Source organism: Paroedura picta, chromosome 5 (assembly GCF_049243985.1).
Source record: "Paroedura picta isolate Pp20150507F chromosome 5, Ppicta_v3.0, whole genome shotgun sequence".
In the NCBI taxonomy this organism is placed as follows: Eukaryota; Metazoa; Chordata; class Lepidosauria; order Squamata; family Gekkonidae; genus Paroedura; species Paroedura picta.
Window position 1 is genome coordinate 38203725 of NC_135373.1, and position 22432 is coordinate 38226156.

The window sequence follows — 22432 nt, forward strand, 5'->3', positions numbered from 1 at the left end:
AGTTAGCACTACACGTGTGATTCAGGCCGCTACAGCTGAAAAATCTCAGAAGCAGGGCTGCTTAGACCCCACTTGGAGCCCTATGTGCAGTTCTGGAGGCCTCTTCAGAAATGATGTGGGCAAAATTGAGAGGGTGAAGAGGAGAGCGATGAGGATGATCCAGGCCTGGGAATCTAGTCCTATGAGGAAAGGCAGAGAGACTTGGGAATGTAGTTGAATGATTGTCACATAGAGCAGGGCAGGGAGATTCCTGGTGGCAGCAGAGGATAGGATCCGTAGTAATGGGTTTAAACCAGTGGTCCCCAACCCCTGGGCCATGGCCCGGTACCGGGCCGTGGCTCCCTCCCCCCCCCCCGCGCAGTGAGAAGCTCGCCAGGCCGTGAGCAAATTGGCCGCCAAAGCGGTGGCGGGACCGCAAGCGTGCGTGCGCAGTGCTGCCACGCGTGTGTGTCTGTGCCCCCGCAGGATGCAAACGCGCATGCGCGGCAAGTCCGTGCATGTGTGGGGCCCCAGGCCGCCCTCTCCCCCCACTCCGGCACAGCAGTCCGCGGCAGCCAGAAGGTTGCAGACCGCTGGTTTAAACTACGTGTGGAATGATATCGGCTAGATATCAGGGAAAAGATTTCATGGCCAGGGTTGTTCAGCTGTGGAGTGGGCAGCCTGTGGCGAGCTCCCCCTCACTGGCAGTCTTCAAGCAGCGGCTGGACAGATATCTTGGATGCTTTAGGCTGATCCTGCATTGAGCATGGGAATGGACTAGATGGCCTCTTCCACCTCTAGGATGATTTGAGACCCGGAGAACAAGCCCCAGGAGGAAAGGCTTGGGGGGCTTGGGAATGTACAAGGGATACCCAGCCTGGGTAAGAGGAGGGTGAGACATGATGGCTCTCTTTACATATGTGAAAGGTGGTCTTTTGGAGGAGGGCAGGGAGTAGTTCCTGTTGGCAGCAGAGAATGGGCTTAAACTATGTATAGATCAGAACCAGCTAGCTATCAGGGGCGAAATTTCACAGCCGGGTTAGTTCAGCCGTGGAATGGGCTGCCTAAGGAGGTGGTGGGCTCCCCCTCGCCTTAGGTTAGCCTCAGTGGCCCGCATGACCTTTTCCAACTGTACGGTTCTATGGTTCTAATTTTGCCATAGAGGTCGCTCGTATGGCTGCCTTACCCTTTTAGGTTTCTATGGTTTCAATGACGTTGTGCAGAGGCTGCCCTTTCCACTCGACCTATTGCAAAAACGCTACCCGAGGGGCGCTAAGAGGGAGGCGATGTTGATAAAACGCCCTGCCCCCGAGGCCTTCCCTCCAGCCCTCCCCGACGCCGCCTGCCCCGCTGCCTCTGCCTCGCCCGCTTCCCCAAAGGCTGCAAGAGACGCGGCTGTTTGCAGCACGAAAGGCCAACCACGTGGGTTCCCCTGAAGCCGGGGAGGAAGCGCTTCCGGGGCAGAGGGCGGCGCGGGAGGTTGTGGGAAAGGAGCATGGCTTCCACCAAGAGGGTGTTGTACGTGGGTGAGTTGGGCAGCCCAGGAAAGAGGCGCTGGAGGGGTCGCGGTGGCCTCAAAGGCGCACGGGGCTGTCTCAGCCCTGGGAGGGAGGCGGGCCCGCAAGAGGGTACCCCGGAGGGGGTCATCTGGCTTCATAGCTGACCCCAGCCTGGCCGACCTCGCAGGGGTGTGGGGAAGGTAACGTGGGTGGGGTAAGCCGCATGCGCCGTCCTGATTCCCAGGAGGGGGGCGGGAGAGACAGTGGGCTATACACACACGCACCCTGGCTTGGCTGAGTGTGGCCTTGGGTTTGGTGGGCCTTGCAGACCCATGGAGACGGAGAGGTGCTTCCTCGTGGTTTTCATCCCGCTTTTAGGGTCTGAGGAAAGGCCAGGAGGAGCCAATGACGGGGGCCCGTTAGGGCAGCCTTGGTCTCCTGGGGAAGAGGGGTGTTGGAATGAATCCCACCTTGAAGGTGATGCTCTGTTGCAACACGTGTAGGAATCAGCCTCACAGGTGGTTCCTGTGTGGTTTCACCCAGGAATCAGCCTCACAGGTGTGCTGCTTGTTCATGTGCTACTGAGGACATAGCATAAGTCAGCTACTGCACATGTGCAGTATTGTACAGGTGAGCTCTTCTGCTCTGTCACCCTTGTCCTCCATGGGGGTGGATCCTGGCTTCTCAAAAGGCTGTACAGGTGTCAGTCCATGCTACTAGATGCTAGGCACAGATTTCACAGCCTGGCTTTTGAGTGATAAGAATTTCAATTGTATCCCCATCCTTTTGAAGCTCCGGTGCCTGTGGTAAAGCCACATGAACAATGAGTGTCTAATGTGATGTGTTTTCTGTGAGCAGGTGGGCTGGCAGAGGAAGTGGACGAGAGGGTGCTCCATGCAGCCTTTATTCCCTTTGGTGACATCACGGATATCCAGATCCCGCTGGACTATGAGACAGGTGAGCTGTGCTTCTGTTCTGATTTAGGCCTAGCTGCCCCCTGCCTTGGATAGCCCCGGCTACCCAGATCTTGTCAGATCACGGAAGCTAAGCTGGATCGATCTTGGTTAGTACTTGGATCACAGAGGCAGGCAATGTGAGCCAGGTTCCACTTCCTAAGGGTGTGTGGTACTAAAGGGAGGAGTTCTTTCTCTCTGTGTTTTAAGTAGACTTCGTATTTCTTTGCCAGTGTTTTGCCAGTTAGGGCTGGCCTGCTCCTATTCCAAGAGGGCTCTTCATGCTTTTAACTGAATCTTGGAGAGCCAGCTTGGTGTAGTGGTTAGGAGCACAGACTTCGAATCTGGCAAGCTGGGTTTTATTCCCTGCTCCCCCACATGCAGCCAACTGGGTGACCTTGGGCTTGCCACAGCAATGATACAGCAGTTCTGACCAAGCAGTAATATCAGGGCTCTCTCAGCCTTACCTCCCTCACAAAGTGTCTGTTGTGGGGAGAGGAAAGGGAAGGCGACTGTAAGCCGCTTTGAGCCTCCTTCGGGTAGAGAAATGCAGCACATAAGAACCAACTCTTCTTCTTCTTGGGCAGTGCATACAATTTCTTGGATAGTATCCTGGCCTCATTTCTACTCCACCCCTCCTTTTGTAAAATGTAGGTTATTTTGCCAGCAGAAAGCAGTGTTGATATATTGGTAAGCATTTTTGCCACAACACAAATGTGTGTCTTCTGCTAGGGGGACAGGGGAGATGAGTTTGTAAAGAGCTACAGATCTAAAACTTGATTTTGCACTCAGCTGTCCTTTATTCGCCGGATGGTCAAAAAACCCACCTTAGAATTCTGAGTCTCCCTCCTTGTTCAGAAGCTGAACAGCTTGTTGAACATTTGCCAGACATTTGATCTTTTTTTGAGATGTAACTCTTATTAAAGCAATATAAATTATGTTATAATAATTTGGAAAATACTAGTCCCCCCCCCCAAAAAAAGACAGCTAGCAGGATGTGTGGCCAGGCTTGACAGCTGAATTGGGGGGGGGGGGGTCTGGGCTTTTCTTGGCCATCTGGTATGCAGGTTTGCATCCAGGGGACTCAATCCCCTTTTCATCTGTTTTCTTTGCAGAAAAGCATCGTGGCTTCGCTTTCATTGAATTTGAACTGGCTGAGGTGAGGAGCAACCAAGGGCAAGTCTGGAGTTGGATTTCCAAGTCCATTTTTCTTCATCCTTATTTCCCACCCCCCTGTTCATCCAGTGAACAGGAGAACGCTTGGGTGGGGTTCAGCTTTTAAGAACCCTTACTGGGGGTGGGGGGGGAGACACACCAATCGGACATAAACCACAAGGCTTTTAGAGGTCGGGGAAATTTCTGTTGGGTTTTTCTGGTGGTTGATGGCACACTTTGGGCAAACCATGAGTAAAAGCTTATATCGGTGTGGCCAAACTGTGGCTTTCCAGATGCCTCTGGACTACAATTCCGATGAGCCCCTTTCAGCATCATAATGGCAGAAGCTCATGGGAATTATAGTCCAGGGACATTTGCAGGGCCACAGTTTGGCCACCCCTGGTTTATATGGACATGCTTTTGGGCAGAATCCTACATTGTTAGAGAGCACCTTCAGTAGTTCACCTACGTTCACAATAAGCTGGATGAGAGTCGAAAGGGTACTTTGAGGTCATCTAGGCCAACCCCTGCTCATTGCAGGAAGATGCAACCACATTCCCAAATTTTGGCTCTTGTGCCTTCCAGGTGCCCAGGTTTAATTCCAGGCCACAGCTGTTTCCAGTTGTGACAAAGGCATCTACCAAAGGGAGCCTTGAGTCTTGAAAGCTTCTACTCTGGGAAATCCTGTTGGTCTTCAAGGTGCTCTTGGACCTGAAATTTGCTCTTCTGCTGCAGACTAAATTATTTCCTTGATAGCCATGTCATGTTGGATCCAGCCAGCTTTTCCACTGGTGAAATAGGGAGGGGAAGGGTTCTGTTGAACCACCAAAAAGCTTATACTGGGGATTATAAGTCTGTCCTCAACAAAAACCATGCGGGATGAAAGGTGTGTGAAGGAGGGGGAACTGGGCAAAATCGAATGAAAATGCTAGCAGGATCCATTGCTCAGCATGGAACTTCCACACATCAGTCACAAAGTTGGAACAAGGAATCTGGATAACCAGTCCAGCAGCCCACTGCATTCCAGTCATTGTCTCTGAGCCACAGGTTGGCAGGTTTGCCCAAAAGGCTGGCACCCTGAAAGATGTGCTAGAGAGACAATGAAATGGAAGCTCGTGTCAGGCTTCCTGCATTTGGCTGCCATGCTGCCCAGGAATGGCCTTGAGACCACCCTCGGTGCCTTGACTGTCCCAGTGCTTGTCATGCTTCAGGCCATGGCTTTTAAAAAAACTCCCAGCACTGAACTTTGAGAGCAGGGTTTTTTTTTCTGCAGTGGCATCTTGGCTTCCTGGGCACCTGACAAGTTAACCTGATTGACCACACTACAAAGCATCATCTGGAGTGTTCCTCCTGGGAGCCAGTCGCTGTCTTCTGCTGGGTGGTCGTTCTGAGGGGGACGCTGGGCGAGGGGGATGCCTAGCAATCCAACATTGTCATCTGTTTCCTTGTAGGATGCTGCAGCGGCGATCGACAACATGGTAAGGCTCTCCTTTGCTCAGCTTTGTGGATGTCTCCAGAGTCCACCCTGAGCCCCCCTGCCCTCAGCGGTAGTAGAAGGAGGCGGCCAAGGAGTCGCTCAGGCCAAAGAAACGGGCATTCAGGTCAACACCAAGGCCCTGCTGCAGGAGCACCACATGAGTCAAGGAGCTCCTGCTGTTTGCCTGTCTTGGAATTTGGGATTTTAATACCTGAAGGGGGCTCCATTTACTTATTTGGTACACTACTGAACCTGACAACACCGTCCTGCTGATCCCTATTTTGTGTGGTGCCTGGTTTTATGACTTCAAACTGACACAAGAGAGCCAGCATGGCGTAGTGGTTAAGAAGGGCAGATGAGCCGGGTTTGATTCCCCGCTCCTCCTCCACATGCACCCAGCTGGGTGACCTTGGACTAGTCACAGTCCCATTAGAGATGTTCTTACAGAGCAGTTCTGGCAGAGCTCGCTTAGCCTCGCCTACCTCACGTGGTGTCTGTTATAGGGAGAGGAAAGGAGGGCAATTGTAAGCTGCTTTGAGGCAGTGAAAAGTGGGTATAAAAGCCAACTCTGTCCCAAGTGCTGAGCTACATCCCCTAAGTAAATAGGCTCCTGAAGGGTCAAAGGGGTCTGGTGTAATGATGTTCCTGGGAACTGGAAATGGAGCTGTTTTTCTTTTTTCTCTTCCTCAGAACGAATCTGAGCTTTTCGGAAGGACGATTCGCGTCAACCTGGCCAAACCAATGAGGATTAAGGAAGGATCCTCCCGGCCAGGTGAGTCCCGTGCTGGCCCATTTGGCATTTTATCTCACCCAAGGAGGCTGAGGGAGCAGAGTGGCTGTAGTGGCTAGAAAGTTTCAGACAAGGATCTACGAGACCCTAGTTCAAATCATCGCTTTGCCAGGGAAGCTTGCTGGCTGTCCTTGGGGGAGTCACACACACTCAGCCTAACCTACCTCACAGGGTTGTTGTGAGGATAACAGAAGAGAACAATCTAAGTTGTTCTGGGGGCCATGGGGAGAAAGGTGGGTGGGGTATAAATGAAGGGAATAAATAGATGGCCTCTCTTCCATTTCACTGATACTGCAATCTTGTTGAATGGATTTAGGCTGAGAGTAACTGGCCCAAGAGCGACCCAAGGGCATCGTGGCTGAATGGAGATTTCAACCTGGGTCCCCCACTCTTAATCTGACATTCTAATCACCCTACCGTACTGGCTTTCATCAAAGCCATCAAGTCTATCCTTTGGTCCAAGGAAGACTCAGAGGGGTCAACCCATGTGCTTACAGCGTGTTGTGTTACAAGGGTGTGATCGGCAGGTGGGGTTTTCCCAAGCAAATCCCTCTGGATAATTTTATGCTGTGGTCTAGGTAGGGTTACCAACCTCCAGATAGGGCCTGGAGTTATCCCAGCGTTATAACTGATCTCCAGACTACAGATATGATCTCCCTTTGGGGAAATGGCAGCTTAGGAAGGTGAACTCTACGGTATCCCTGTCCCCTAATATCCCGGAATTTGCCAACCTGGGTGATTTCCCTTTTTAGCTGTCCTTGGGGTTCTACAAATATTTAAGCTTGGATGATGCTCATTTTTGAGTTGTACCTAAGAAAGGAATTCCATTTCTCAGTGCTGTTTTCCCTTTGGTGGTCCCCCCCTTTTTTTTCTGAACACATTTTAATTTCCCTTCTGCAGTCTGGTCAGATGATGACTGGTTGAAGAAATTTTCTGGGAAGACACTGGAAGAGAACGTGGAAGAAGAGGGGGCAGAGCCTGCCAAAACAGAGGCCCAGGAGGTATCTGCGACTCTTCCTTGACTGGGGTGTGGGGAGTGGGATACCTTCTGCTGCCTCCCAGGATTTTCTAGCCATGGGACTTTGCTATGGGGGATAGGTTAGCACCCTTTGTCCTTTGCCTGCTGCAAAACCAACCAGTGCTATTTCAGCCGGTGCATGTCAGGCTGGATGGCTGGCATCCCAGGTCAGAACGCAGAGGTGGTCCCTGTGTACCACCATCAAGAGGATTCACAGAGCTCCCTGGCAGAGCTGCTGAATCACCATACCAAAGTATCCTTGGAGGTCAGTGGTGAAGGTGGTGGCCAGACCTGGCGTTCACCTGGCTCTTCAGGATGTGCAAAAGGCTTCTTGTGGTGTGATGACAGCACCAAAGCTGGCCCAGGTGAGAGTTAACTGTGGAAGTCTTGTGTTACCTCCCTAGGGTGAGCCACCAGCAAAGAAATCAAGAGTGAACCCTCAGGTTTACATGGACATCAAGATTGGCAATAAGCCCGCTGGCCGCATTAACATCCTCTTGAGATCGGATATTGTGCCCATGACCACAGGTAAGAGCTGGCTTCTTTTTGCCCAGGAGAAGTGCCACCAAGTCTGCATGGGCTTGTACATGCAAAAAATCACAATGCTGGAAGGAATCTAAAGTTGTTTTGTGCGGCCCTTGCATGAAAGGAGGTGGGGAGTTAATCCAATGGGCCTGGGTGCTCAGACTGATTGCCATGGTTGACTCAGAGCAACTGACCCATATTTCATAGGGAACACTGTTGCAACAGCCCCCATGCCTGGTGGAATTTGATGACAAAAAAATTCATAAGGGTGTTACCCTCCAGCAGGCAGGCAAGTGGACCAACTGCCCAGAAGGAGACCTCTACCCAGCCATTCTCAACCTTTTTTGGCCATGGCCCTTCTCATGTTCTAGGGCCCCCTCCCAAACAAGGATACAGCACAAAGCAAACAGACAGGAAATAATCCTAAGGTGGGGCATGAAGAATGTAAATGTTTTCATCACCAAATAATGCAATTGAACAGTCTTGAAGTATCCCCAGAGTAGAGAGAGTACTCTTGGAATGCTAGATTGCTGTCTTCCTCCCCTGTGTCCTTCGGGGACCTAACACTCTCCTCTCATTCCCTTGGGCTGCAGAGAACTTCCGCTGTCTGTGCACACACGAGAGGGGATTTGGCTTCAAGGGGAGCAGCTTCCACCGTGTGATCCCCCAGTTCATGTGCCAGGCTGGTGACTTCACCAACCACAACGGCACGGGGGGGAAATCAATCTACGGGAAGAAATTTGATGACGAAAATTTCATTCTGAAGCACACGGGGCCAGGTATGAGCATTGTGGGAATTCTGCCCCGGAAGAGTTGTTGGGTGCTCAGGGTGGAGGCAGCTTAGCAGACTCTTGTACCACATTGGAGTGTGTGCCTCATAGTTTCCATAGTTCCCCATAGTTTCCTTTTCCTCTTCCCGAGGGGCTGTGAGCAAAGAAAAGCTTTGAATTCCAGATGTTGAAGATCCTTGAAGCAGGGGTAGTCAACCTGTGTTCCTCCAGATGTCCATGGACTAAAATTCCCATGAGCCCCTGCCAGCGTTTGCTACCCCTGCCTTGAAGGACTAGCAAGGGGAGTCTAACTGGGGTGGGTGGTGTTTGTGTGATTATAGGCACCCTGTCCATGGCCAACTCCGGCCCCAACACCAATGGCTCTCAGTTCTTCATCACTTGTGATAAGACCGATTGGTTGGACGAGAAGCACGTCGTGTTTGGAGAGGTCACGGAGGGGATGGACGTGGTGCGGCAGATAGAGGTCAGTTTTTTACAGAAGCTGCTTTTGATCACGACAGCACTTCACACGGAAGTGTACGAAGCATTTCACACAATTTACCTTGTTGCTTTCCTCACAACAACCGTGTCGAGTTAAAGTTAGTAGCATTACCCCAGGATTGCAAGTGTGGGGCGCAGGTTAATGTGTTCATGGCGGAGGGAAGATTCAGGTCGGGGCACTAACATGGTGTACCTTGTAAAGTATCACATTCTGCCATGAAGTTTGCCAGGTGACCTCAGTTCAGTGGCCCGCTCGTTGTCTAACCTACCTTGTAGGGCTGTTGTGAGGTTAAAATGGAAGAAGGGAGAGCCATGCATGCCGTCCTTTGGAGGAAGAGCAGAGTACAAATGTGCCGGAGATTTCCTCACGCATAGTTTCTTAGCTCCTGTGTGGCCCCAGCTGATGTGCTGCATTGTTTAAAGAGCGGTGGAGTCTAATCTGGAGAACCAGGTTCGATTCCCCACTCCTGCATATGCTGCCATCTGGGTGGCCTGGGGCCAGTCTCAGTTCTCTCAAAGTTCTCTCAGCCCCACCTACCTCACAAGGTGTCTGTTTTAAGGAGAGGAAGGGAAAGTGAAACCCAACTCCTAAAGAGAAACATCTGTGTAACTAAAACTACCATGGCAGAAGCGGAAGATGACAGAAACTTCTCATTGCTTTGTCACAGCAGAAACTTTCCCTTGTCCAGCAGGGACCTATACATGGCCCATGCAGGGGATATTGCAGAGCAATCACCGTCTGCAGGACACCATTCAGTTTTCCCCCTATACCAGCATTGCCCCTGGGAAAACTAATTCTACCGATTTTTTCCCACTGTGCCAAATAGTACTTGGAAATTATCAGTACCAGCAACTGGGTGCTATCTGCATTCACAAATCGTTATCTCTTTAATCCACAGCCTGTTCACAGGAAGATGATTGTAAGCCATTTTGAGACTCCTTTGGGGAGTGGAAAGGGGGGTAAAAATTCCAACTCGTCTTATTTTATGTATTTATTTATTTCTTATTATTTATTTTATTTATTTATTTATTATATTTATATACCGTCCTCCCCGGGGGCTCAGGGCGGTTTACATAATAACATAAGAACAGTACATGGAACAGTCTATAAAACATTTGAATAAAAGAACATTTTAAACACATGCAAGAAATTGCACTATTGCAGCACAAGCACATCTAATTTAATAATGCCTTGATGATTTTGAAGGAGAGAATATTTATATACCACCCTCCCCGAAGGCTCAGGGCAGTTCACATAGAACAGAACAATACAGATAACTTAAATTAACAATAATGAATGAAGTGAAACAACAAGCAGCAGGGAACAGTAGAAAAAAATGTGGGAAACATTAAATTAACTCAAACTGATAGCCCAGTGGGTTGGGTGGAAATCTGGTGGGTGCCATAGGAGGGAGGCTCAGGAGGAGGGCCCTTGGGAAGTGGCCCAGGTCAACCTCAACCAAATGCCTGGCAGAGGCTCCTCCCTTTTGCAGGCCCTGCGGAACTGTTCGAGTTCCGTCAGGGCCCTGATCTCCTCTGGGAGCTTGTCCCACCAGGTGGGGGCCAGGATAGAAAAAGCTCTGGCCCTGGTTGAGGCCAAGTGAGGGATCACCAGGAAGTTGGAAGTGGTAGAGCTTAAGGCTCTTTTTTTTTTGGGGGGGGGGGTAAGCAGAGAGGCAATCCCTCAGGTACACTGGGCCAAGACCACTTCTTGGGGATGTTTCTTCCTGAGCTTGGAGTTCCAGCTTTACCTCTCCTCCTCTCTCTTTCCTGCTGTACAGGCTCAAGGCAACAAAGACGGGAAACCCAAGCAAAAAGTGATCATCTCAGACTGTGGTGAATATGTGTGAGGAGGTGCACTAGGGGCAACGTAGCTGGAAGGAACAAGCTGAGAGGAAAGAAGATGGGACCTAAGCAGCTTCTTGGAGCCCTTTACACCCCATGGGAGCAAAGCTGAGGCCAGTTTTACTCAGGGGCAAGGGTGTCAGGAGCGGGGCCTGGACCAAACAAGGCCGTGTAAATATTCAGCCATGTGTGGGAGACTCTTTCTTTGCACTCCTCATGTGGAGCAGCCAGTTTGACAGAGCTGTGTTTTTTTTGTACCGAACTTGACCTGCACATAAATTATCTTTTTGACTGGATGTTCATTCTTCCTCTCGGCCTCAACTGACTGGCCATGTTGATCTAGCAGGTTTGATGTGAACGGCAGTTTTGAGCTACATGGAGCTGTGTGCTGTAGGGTAGAGATCAGCATTTCCTAGTCTGCCCTGGGCAATCGTGGCAGAAGTTTTCCCAGGAAAGGACTGAGTGCACAAGGGGAGGGGCCCTAGCTCAGTGGATCAGCCTCTGCTTGGCATGCCAGCTTCTGTCTCTAGCATGCCATTAAAAGGACCAGGCAGGAGGCGATGTGGAAGGCCATACAGGAAGCAGCCTTGTTCTGCATCAGACTCTCAGTCCCATCAAAGTCTGCCCTGGTTGGCTGCAGCTCTCCGGAGTCTCAGGCTGAGGTCTTCCATATCACCTGCTGTCTGCTCCTTTTACCTGGGACTGTCAGGGTGCCGGGGAGAGGCTCTCTTGAGTATTCAGTATAAGGTGGCTTCATGCAATCTTGACGGGAGGCCCACGAAATCCTATCTGCCTGCTGCCTCAAGGCAAAGGCCTGAGCTGAGTGACTTCTTTCTTTCTTTCTTTCTTTCTTTCTTGCTTGCTTGCTTCTCTCACTCTATCATCTGTCTGTCTGTCTGTCTATCTATCGTCTATCTAATCTCCCTTTGTTTGTGTCTGATCACATTTATATACCACCTTCCCCGAAGGCTCAGGATGGTGTACATGGAACGGGAACAGTAACAGTACATAAAAGCCATAAATCATTAAACATGGAACGGTGAACAATAGTGGACCAATTGAACAGTAATAGAAGACAATAATTCATAACTGGATCCTGTAGGTGGGCCTGTGAGTGGGCAGTACAGGCATTAGCTTCAGTTTCACGGGAGGGGAGGCTCGAGGGCCCAGTGGAAGGAGCTAAAGGACCTCAACCAACTTGGCTTTTAGGCTTGGATCTTCTGACATGCAGTTAAAAGCAGGAGTTGAGGTGGGGATTTGAGCCTGGGCTGGAAGGAGGCTTAGGCCTTTTCTTCCTGTACATTTCCTCAACAGAAATCAGACCCTCCCCAGGGGGATCAAAAGCCTGGTGGCCGCGGGGTGTGTTTGATATATTCCTTTTCTTACTGGATCTACGAGAAATCCCTTTTACAGGTGCTTTTGGAAAATCTAAGCTGCTTACCACTGTCCCAGGTGTGCAGCGGAACTGTGGCTTACCTGAAGACTCACACAGGGAGACTGGCAAATATCCGCTTCCCTTCTAGGAAGCAGGGACGGGAAAGGATTTGCCCCCACCGCAGGTTGCTCACTGTATCAGTGTGCTTAATGCCAGCTTGCTACAACCACAGCTTAGCATTCTGGCTGATGGAGAGGGGAAGGGGGGGCAGGACATACACATCCTAAACCAGGGGTAGTCAAACTGCGGTCCTCCAGATGTCCATGGACTACATTTCCCAGGAATGCTCCTGGGAATTGTAGTCCATGGACATCTGGAGGGCTGCAGTTTGACTACCCCTGTCCTAAACAAAGCCCCGCCTAGGTAGGGTGAGGGGTGTATTGGGGCTCACCCTGGCAATTCGGAAATTAGTGCAACTGGAAGTGGCTGTTCTGCTGAGGCTGCCAGTGGCACTAGCAAATTCCATTGGTCATGTGGTGAAGCGACCCAGAGGCCATCCAGACACCCCCAGGGAAAGTGGATGCAGCCAATGTACTGGAGGAAATTGGTGCTGGATCTTTAAAAGCTTATTCTCCCCGTATGTATGAGATCCTCCAGGGGGCAACCAAACCCAGCAGCTGGAACAAGCAAGGCCTTTCACCTTTTCCGTAATTGATTCTAGACCAGTGGTTCTCAACCTTCCTAAGGCCGCGACCCTTGAATACAGTTCCTCATGTTGTGGTGACCCCCAACCATAACATTATGCAAGTGTTCTTTCACAGTAAACCAAAACTGACCAATGGCGTGAAGATTCGTTGTTCATGATTGTATATAAATTGTTTTTTTTCTGGGGTTTCTCAGTTCAGTTCTGCCTCATGTCCCACCATGCCGATCTCGCTCTTTTCTCCTGCTCCAGACAAACGCTCTATCTTGATCAACCCCATAAGGCTGTTGTGTGGATTGTGCCCCTCCTGGCCAAGGTGCTTGCCTGGCTGCGACCTCTGTGAAAGGGTCATTCAACCCTCAAAGGGGACCTGACCCCCAGGTTGAGAACTGATCTAAACCCACAAAAGCAGAGTCTCATGCCTGGAAAACCAGGGGAGGGATGTAAATGGTGGGGACACTTCCCACGAGATGCTGTGTCCCCTCCAGCCTAGATGGGCTATTGAAGGAGGAGTGAAACTTGGGGGGTTTACTACGGAGCACTCAAAACAGATCCTCTGCATCCTTTGAAGATGCCGCGCTGGGCCAAGCCGGTGAGATTCCAGCAGCTTTGCATCGGAAAACTGAGCTCCAGGGATATTTTGCCGTGCCCTAGCTGTGTTTTGCTATCCTCTCAGCCAGACTTCTGTGAGAACTAATTTGCAAGAGGGGGATGAAGGGCAAACCCAGAACTGCAGACCTGGGTGGTGCTGTACCTCTAATATCTGCGGGGAAAGGAAGAACAGGCTTTGGGGTTAGATGGCAGGAAAGACAAGCCAACGATGACTGGAAACGGCGAGGCTTTTGCACAATCTCCTGCCCTGGGGAGAGAGCTGGGAGGGCGGGTGTGGGAGCCGTGGAGTCGTCCTTTGCACTGGGGGTGCCCTGGGCCATTGAGAGGGAGGGGGCGAGGGCAACTGTTCCGGCAAGGGAGTAGGAGAGCTGCCAAAGGGTTCCTGGTTCTTCGTCAGAAGGGCACAAGGAACTCCTTGGGCTGTGAACGTGCTGAGCCACGGAGTCGGGAAAGCTCGTTTGCCAAGGAGACCGTGTGCAAAGAGTTCGTATGGGTGCAGAAGTGGCTGTCAAGAGGATGGAGGCCTGTGGTTAGAGCTTCAGATGGTTGGCTGGGAAGCAGCAGAAAGGAACTACTCGGCCGGCAACTTGAATTTAGCATTTGTGCATTCTGCTCGTTTTTGGTGAAATTCTACGTTGCCAGTTGTTTTGATATCTGTATCGCTTTTCCCCGGCTGTTCCTCTTTCCTGTTGTAGCCAATAGCTGGTGGAAATATATTTGCATAAATTTTTAAAAGAGGGTGACTGTGATATCTAGTCTTATTTGGTTTCTGTCTGATTAGGAGCAAGTGGTCTGAGCAGTAATTTTTGGGAAGTGGGTGGGGGGGACCTGATTCAAAGGAGGAGGGCCCAATGTGACATTCACCGGCTCTTTCTGGAGGGGGGTATATGATTGGATTAAACCCCCTTTCTAGGGCCACCTTAGATATATTTTTATTACTCCCATACTTCAAAAAACCTACAAACCCCCTGGGACATTTCTTCTCTCCAACCCTCGGATTATCGATAGAGTCACTAGGTTTTGTGCAGCTGTGACTTTACCATAATTGATTTAATGAATTACATTGCTTTTTTATGCCATCTGTGTAAATAGTTTTGGTACTGTGAATATTATTGTGCTGCTCTATGACCAAAATAAACTGTTTGACTTGTTCACAAGGTGCTGCAGAGTTGTGGACATTTTCGCCTGTGGTTTTTATTATTATTATTTCTGAAAGGGTCGGGGGGGGGGGGGAGCAAGCCAGTAACTACATTTTTAAAAGAGGGAAAGGGGAATCCAGCATATATAAAAATGGTAATATATATATATATATATAGAACACTGGTGGCAGATATACACATCCACTTTTATTAAAGGTTTCCAAACATCTAAAAACAAGTCAATATGCAATAGTTGTCTATATGCCACACATTCAAAGATAAGGTTCTTGCTGCTTGCATACTTTCCCACCGTCTTGGAGGCTGGCCAACAAAAGTGAACCCTCTGTGCCCTTACTACAGCAAACATGCATGTTCTACAACGGTGGAGAAATAAATGCCCACCTCCTGGAAATCAACGGATGGAGCTGAAACACTCCAGTGTGAGGCTGCCGGTCAGTCTTACAGGTGTCGAGGGGGGCCCTTTGAGGTCCTCACCCCTGGTTAAACTTAAGCCGTAGCTGCTGCTTTCATAAAGACATCAGCAGAGCCATGATTAAGAAGTGGCTGGTCATTTTCCTTGGCAGCTTGACCCTTGCATAGCATCTTGTTGGAAGTGGGCCAGTGCCTGGGCGGAACTCGCATGGCACCACGCCACTGCTTGCACAGGTGGCAGCCTGGTGGGAAGGCCATGCTGCAGGAGTCTCAAGTCCCCCTGGATGGCGCTTCTGCCTCTGCCAGCACCCTCTAGAGACCTGGACCCATGTCAGAGGGCTGAGGCCGCAAATGACCACAGTCTGGACATCCCTCCAAAACTATTTGGATGTTCAGTTCCAAGAAGGAAGCCACTGCTGGGAGAGACAGCCAGCACAGCCTGAAAATGCTTGCATGAAAACCTTTCATGTTAGACCCATCGGAGCTTGCTTGAGAGAGACTGAAAGTATTTTTGTCCCACTCATAGGCATCACGGTGCTGCAGGCATGGAGGGGTGTGGCCTTTCGTGAGTCTTCTCCATTTTCCTTGCTTCAAAAGCAGGCAGACGCTCTCAGTCTTTAAGGACCATGGGGGGAATCCCCAAGCAATCCTATGATTGTTAACCTAAATACATTCTGGAGTTGGATTCATTATGGCTAGAGCACATTTCCTACAAGCGGTGAGCAGAGGTGGATAGCCATTGCCTGCCTCCGTAGCAGCCCTGGACATCCTTGGTGGCTCTGTACTAACAAGGGCCCCTGCTACTCTGCTTCTGAGATGTGATGAGATCGCCTGGGCCATCCAGGTCAGAGTAACTAAACCCTTCAGAACCAGGGAGTCAGTGCGCAACCTGAGGTGCTGTGAGCTTGGCTGTACCCGTTAAAGCATGTTGGCATGAAAAAAAGCAAAGAGTTTAGCGAAAAAAGGAACTGACCGGAGTCCTTAAGGATAGCTTCAAGTGGGTATCTTTGTTGGTCTTAAAGGTGCTACTGGACTCTGTTTTTGTTGACTGGAGTCCTGTCTGCCTTGCCTTAACTTGCATTTTGGACTCTGGACAAGAGTGTCACCTAACCTTGCCTTTGGATTCTGCACTAGAGTATACAGGAATTGGTCTTTCCTCTCTTCTCCTAGGACACATTTGGAATCTCCAAGCAGTCCACAGGCAGAAAGATTTGAATGGATTTTGCTGCCCAATTGCGACAGGCTTTTTTCTGCCTGACTCAGGACCGTGTGGCTGCAGGAGCACTTTAATATAGGTGGGAGTGTGCCTTTGCTTCTTCTCAAGAACCCACAATATTACTTTTAATTGCCTGCATCGAATTAGTGGAATCATATGCGCATCTATTTGAATGCGTGGTTTGTTATGAACTAATCAAGAGAACGGGGTTTGGTTCCTCATCCTCCATGTGCAGGCAGCTGGGTGACTTTGGGCCATTCATGGTTCTCTCAGAGCTCCCTCCACTTCACCTCCCTCTCAAGAGCCCTGTTGTAGGGAGAGGAAGGGAAGGAGATGGTAAGCCGCTTTGAGGCTCTTTCAGGTGGTAAAAAGTGGGGTATAAAAGCCAGCTCTTCTTCTGTGCAGAGAAAAGTGGGCCTATTTGGGGAGTGATAAACTGCATGGCCAGGAACTCTTGGCCCTTAGGACCTCCCTTTAAAAACCCCACTCAGTCTTGCTCACACGCCTGGCCACTGGTCCTTTGCTGACTTGTTTTCTTTGTGTAGCGGTTGTTTTATGTGGGCCAGTTCAGTGCTTCTGCCCCACTCTGGGCTGGCTGTCGAGAAGAGAAACCAGCCTTGGGATGGGGGAGGGCTTGGACTAATGTGGTCCGCTGCAGCCCCTGGGGCTGGGCCTGGTTATTTCTCCACATGCCCATGCCTTTCCCCACTTGGAACTGGAAACCCTCCCGCTTGCCGCCACTGTGGAATCCACATCCTGGTATAGACGACCGTTCTGTCCGAAGCGAGCCTCTGTCGGACCAGGGCTCATTTTTAAAGCAGGTGGCAAACCTTCTGGGACTTTACTGGGACAACAGTACCGCAAAAAGCAGGCAAATGCGTTGAAATGACGGTTACGGAACACCAGTGATTAAGGGGACCAGGGATCCACTTCCAGGTCATGAGTTCTGGCTGCTGAATGTTGCCACAGAGCCGGCAGGGCCCAACTTGCACATTATGCCCTGGCAAAGCTAGATGAGCCAGGACATGAAGGCTCACTAAACAAGGCCCCCAGGCAAGCAGGATCCATATCTTGTCCGGCTCAAAAGGTAACGCTGAAGTGGCCCAGAAACGATGTACAGCACTCTAGAAAAGCGTAGCAGCTTGGGGTTTGGTAAGGTTGCCATCTTCAGGATGAGAAATTCCTGGAGATGTGCTATGGGGTGGGGAGGGATAATGCTATCGGATCAACCCTCCAAAGCAGCCATCCAGGGGAAGAGACCTCTGTGGCCTAGAAATTAGCTGCAATTCTAGGCAATCTCCGCTCCCCATCTGGAGGCTGGCAATTTTTGGATTCTCTGAAAGGGTTGCATTGATTCCCCCCCTGCCCCCTTGTAAATAAACTCTATGCAAAGGACATTTGAAAATAACTTTCTTGTTATGGATATTTTGAAGACTACATCCTTGAAGTCAGCCATCCATGCACAGTTAGCAGGGAAAGCATTAAAGCGCGTGCTTCAAACCCAAAGAACCAAGCTTGCACTTTGGAAGGGGCTACCGGCAGCTAACTTACTCAGATGACCATCTGCCTTGCCCCGCTTCCTGCTGCCTTCCAAGTGTACCTGATGAAAAGCAACAATGGAAGACTTGCACACCATGCAGGAGGTGATTGACTGGGCAAGAGAGAATCCCCGGCATCTAAGGGTTAATGTGCAGGCTGGATCTCCCCTGCTGGACCATCTACCAGCAGTATTCCATCCACTGGGAGCTCTCTCAGACAGGGTAAAGCCCTTCCTTGCATGCTTGTGCCCCTCCACTGGCCCAGCTGCACATGCCCAGAGGAGCACTCCCAGTGGGCAGGACCCCTGGCATGCAAGGTGACAGTCCAGTATGTCTCATGCTGAAATCTGCATTAACTTGCACCATGTGGCCTGTTGGGAATGGGCCTACCCCACGCAATCATTGGAGTACCGTTCCGAGCCAGATCCTGCTGATGAGGCATCTGTTCACACACAAGCTTGGGGTCCTGAAAACCTTTTTGTTTTTTTTAAAGACAGCCCCCTTCGGGCACTCCTGCTTGAAGAGGAGCTTGGATACGTGCTGAGATGTCTGCAAAAGCGGGGGAAGAGGAGGCAAATCTGTTCCCTCAAGCGCAGCCACAGTGTCCATCATCCCCGAAGAGGCGTGGTGGAAAGGGCAGTCAAGTCACAGCTGACTTATGGCGACTCGGCAGGGTTTTCGAGGCCAGAGATGTCCAGAGCTGACTTGCCATGTCTTGTCACTGCGTAGGAACCCTGATCTCCCATCAAAGGACGAACCCGGGCCAACCCTGTTTACCTTCTGAGATCTGACAGGATTGGGCTATCCTGGGCTGTCCGGGTCAGGGCATTTGCTCTTACATTGCTCCTCACAAAAAAAGAAAATTGTGCATCGTATTTAAAAACAAACAAACAACACCCTCGACATATTAGGTACAAAATAAAGCGTACAAAATACGAGTATATTTATGCAAAGCAAGCATATCGGTTTCCACAGGCTTTCTCCTTCTGATGCTCAAATTTAATTAAGCTTTATAAATTGAATTTAAACTGCCGGATCTTTGGGCGGATTCTGGCACCGAGGACAAAAGAGACCTGTGTCGGCAGCCAGGTCATGTTTTAGTTTCCTTGGCAGAGGCTTTTCTACCAGGGCCCGCTGTTTGCGCAGGCTAGAAACAAACCAGCTGCTAGCCAAGGTAAGGCCTTTGCACCCATATCAGTCCGTGGTCAGCCGCCACGGCCTCTGTCCTTAAGGATGGGGAGGAGGGAAGGTCACCAATCTTGCTGGTTCCTCTTAAAACATTATGGCAACTGGTGCTGCCCACCCCCTTGCCCTGATTTCCCCCCTTGCCCATAGGCTGCAAGCTCCAGGTTGGAGAATTCCTGGACATTTGAGGGTGGATCCTTGGGAGGGCAGGGTTTGGGGAGCGGAGGAAGATCAATGGTGTATAATACCATAAAGTCCACCCTCCAAAGCAGCCACTTTCCCCCCAGGGTAACTGATCCCTGGAGATGTTGCAATTCTTGGAGATCTCCCGGCCCCACCTGGAATCTGGCAGCTCCAGCGTCTTCCCAGGCATCAGAGGCAGCCACACGTGTCCACGATCATGTTGCGGCGTTTCTTGAGGATGACGTTGTTGTTCTTGTCGTAATGCAGCAGAGTCATGGCGCTGAGTTTGGTGGGGGCGCAGCACGCCTTAGGGACGGTGTCTGGCTTCATCAGGTGGACCTGCCGAGAGACACGGAGGGGGGAGGGAGGGGCTTCTGTCAGTGCTCACCCAAGTCAAAAGGTTAAACGCCCCGTGCTCCCACCTCTCCCTGTTCTGGATCCAGAGAAACAGGAAAGGTTTCAAAGAAGCATTTGTTGACCTACACAAGGTTTGAATAAGCATGTTATTTTTCAACTCCCCCCCCCAAAAAAAAGAACCAAATATTTATCCAAAAGCGTTTGGCAGCTAGAGATGCAGTTTTCGTTGAACACTCCCTCCAAAGCATCCGTGCTGAAAGTCCGTTCCAATGTCCATTTCTCAGGGCAGCGCTGGCAGTGCGGATGGGAGCTGCCCCTTGAATTACAGGGGAATTTCACCCCCCCTTTTTGGGAATGGGAACTCCCTGGCAGAGGGGGGCTGATAGCTCAGCAGTGAGACATAGACTTTGACTGTATGCTCTAGTCCAGCCTGTAGCACCTCTGGAAGTAGGACGAGGAAAGGCTTCTGTTGGATAGCACCCACAGTAATGGCTTTAAACTACATGTAGAACAGGACTGGCTAGATAGCAGGATAATTTTTTTCACAGTAGAGTAGTTTAGCAGTGGAATCGGCTGCCTAAGGAGGTGGTGAGCCCCCCTCCCCCATAATTGGTGTTTTTTAAGCAGTGGCTGGATGAATATTTCACATGGATGCTTGAGGCTGATCCTGCGTTGAGCAGGGGGTTGGACTAGATGGCCTGGATGGCCCCTGCCAACTCTAGGATTCTATGGAGACAAAAACAAGCTATTTAGGCCTACCTACTGTCTGAGTCTGTACCAACAATAGAAAAAGCCCAATGTACAAAAAGGCCAACCAAAAATGTATAATGTGTAATATACAAGCAACATAAATTATTATTAAACACTGTATCACCTTATTAAATAAGCCTTCACTTATAGAAAAAAATCTCAGTATAATTATACACAAAATCTAAATATGAATGACACAAAACGGCAAACACACTCACTATTCACTTATACAAGCTGACATAACACATCTGTCACAGACATATTTCGAACACATATATCATATAATGAGTCCCATAAAAAAGAGCACGATCTTCTAACTTCCAGGTCTCCACACTGTGTCTGCTGAATCTTCAAATACAATCCAGGAAACTCCCAGCCGGGACACCCAGGAGATACCAGGAAAAACTCCCCAACAGATACTGGGCCCTCCTGTTTCACACACGCTTTATCCAGAGGACAAACATCAAATGATCACATTCTGTAAACTCTTCTCTAAACAATCCTGATTGAAAAAAAGCTAAGCTCCATTTACTTCATGTAAATAATTGGTAGAAACACGTTCTCTCTGAGTCAACTGGCTGCTGCCCCAAAAGAGATGCCTTTCTCAGTGCTTACCATCACCTACCCTTCCACTCCCCACAACAGACACTCTGTGAGGTAGGTGGGGCTGAGAGAGCTCTGAAAGAACTGTTCTGCGAGAACAGCTCTATCAGGACTGTGACTGGCCCAAGGTCTCCCAGCTGGCTTCAAATGGAGGAGCGGGGAATCAAACCTGGCTCTCCAAATTAAAAGCCGCCACTCTTAACCACCACACCAAGCTGGCTCTCAAAAACCTGTGCCTGAGAGCCTGTCGAACCACGGCCATCTTAATAAAACAACGTGACTTTGATAGGCCAGGGCTCTGATTCAGTACAAGGCAGCTTCGTGTGTTTGTGTGCTCTGGTGAGAACCCCTCGCCAACCACTCCCTCAGCCCCAGAGAGGCCCAGAAACTGCTCCAGGCACGCAGGAGCACCGCTTGTCTCTCTGCCTGGTTCTTCTCCCGGTGCCAAAGTGGCACGAACTGGAGCACTCCTCTTGCCCTTGAAGGGGTGTGAGCCGGTGAGCTCTCCTGCCTTCAAAGGCTCCCGCACTGCTGAGAGCTGCCAAACATGTGTGAGCCATTTCTTCCTTTCAGGCCTCTCAGACTCTCTTTGGGAGATGCTAATCTCTCTTTGCACCCTGGCCTTTCTGGCTCCCCCCCCCCCCCCCCCTCAAGCCTGCAGCCTTCTACAGTCACTTCAACACTTGCTGTTATATGAAGCACGGAGAGGGCAAACTCTTAACTCCAGGCTTGTTTCTTCTTCTGAATGACACTGGAGGTAGGCCCTGTTTTAGACCTGCCTTGGATCTGCCCTTGCGGGAGCCCACGTACGATATCAGCAGTGCCCAAGAACGTCTACTGATCCTCTTGCCTGCATGCAGCAAGCTCACCCTTCGCAGCCCACCAAGAACCGGTTTTCCTTAGGACTTCCTCCTCTGCTTCAGCCCCTCCAGGAAGCAGAGCAGAAGAACTTCTGGGCTGCCTACCTTCGGGTAGAGAAAAGCAGCATATAAGAGCCAACTCTTCTTCAGTAGTATCAGGGCTCTCTCAGCCTCACCTCCCTCACAGGGTGTCTGTTGTGGGGAGAGGAAGGGTAGGCAGTTGTAAGCCACTTTGAGACTCCTTCAGGTAGAGAAAAGAGGGGTACAAAAACCCGGCACTACTTCTTCTTCAATAGGCCGGACATGTCACAAATTTCCCCCCAGCATCTGACAAATCAAAATGCTCCTTCCTCTCACATGCCACCATTCTCAGGCAGAACCAAGGTCCTTCATCTCTGCACGTCCAGCTGGTCCTGTGCACGGAACAGGAAATATTTCTTAGAAGGCTACCTAGGATGTCCGGCACTTTTTTATCCTACTAGAAACATCCAGGACCTCTTGGCTGTTTTATTGAACATCATGGGGTCCCACTCAGTACAACTGCGAGCTCTTCCTCACACCACCCCTGTGAGGTTTCCATCCTTCACATCGGCTGGGTTAAGTCTACCTTGGGCCAGCTACCGTCTCTGTCAGCTACCTCACAGGTGCCTGTTGTGGGGAAAGGAAGAGAAGATGATTGTAGGACACCTTCAGATAGTAAAAAGCGGGGTACCAAAAGCCAGTTCTTCTTTTTCTTATATTTTAACATTCCCTCCCCCCCCCCCCCCAGTTTCTATACTGCCCCTCTCGCACCAGTCGACTTGGGGCGGTGTACAGTCTTAAAAAATATACAGCATCGTCATGGCCAGAGATAATGAAACACATATTACTCAATCAAATACAAATTTAAAACCATTTAAACAACAGTTCTAATCAACAACCAGTTTTCTTGAGATGGCACCATCAGAGAATAAGGGTGTGTGTGTGC

At 50.2% G+C, this 22432-nt stretch overlaps 2 protein-coding genes across 3 annotated transcripts in view; one reads left to right on the forward strand and one right to left on the reverse strand.

Moving 5' to 3' along the window:
- Positions 1–1373: 1373 nt before the first annotated feature.
- PPIE (peptidylprolyl isomerase E) lies at positions 1374–10808 on the forward strand. Of its 2 annotated transcripts, none has more exons than XM_077337322.1 (10): positions 1374–1505; positions 2337–2435; positions 3547–3590; positions 5038–5064; positions 5754–5835; positions 6754–6854; positions 7276–7399; positions 7990–8175; positions 8508–8650; positions 10449–10808. In XM_077337322.1, exons 1-10 carry the CDS (start codon positions 1475–1477, stop codon positions 10515–10517), a joined length of 906 nt encoding a protein of 301 aa, XP_077193437.1. In that variant the 5' UTR covers positions 1374–1474; the 3' UTR covers positions 10518–10808. The 2 variants fall into 2 exon arrangements, with proteins under 2 accessions (XP_077193437.1, XP_077193438.1); XM_077337323.1 differs by having other exon boundaries at positions 1486–1505; positions 3547–3607.
- Positions 10809–14442: 3634 nt separating this feature from the next.
- Positions 14443–22432, reverse strand: part of LOC143837471 (bone morphogenetic protein 8A-like) — a 38149-nt gene continuing 30159 nt past the window's right edge. The window contains exon 7 of the mRNA XM_077337321.1: positions 14443–19234. Within this exon, the coding sequence (XP_077193436.1) occupies positions 19085–19234 (150 nt within the window). The 3' untranslated portion in view covers positions 14443–19084. The remainder of the gene's footprint in view (positions 19235–22432) is intronic.

Excerpts from the sequence above, each read along its gene's own strand:
- PPIE (XM_077337322.1), top strand. The coding sequence starts at position 1,475 with ATGGCTTCCACCAAGAGGGTGTTGTACGTGG. Across the intron at positions 7,400-7,989 it reads TATTGTGCCCATGACCACAG|AGAACTTCCGCTGTCTGTGC; the intron begins GTAAGAGCTGGC and ends CTTGGGCTGCAG. Across the intron at positions 8,651-10,448 it reads ACGTGGTGCGGCAGATAGAG|GCTCAAGGCAACAAAGACGG; the intron begins GTCAGTTTTTTA and ends CCTGCTGTACAG.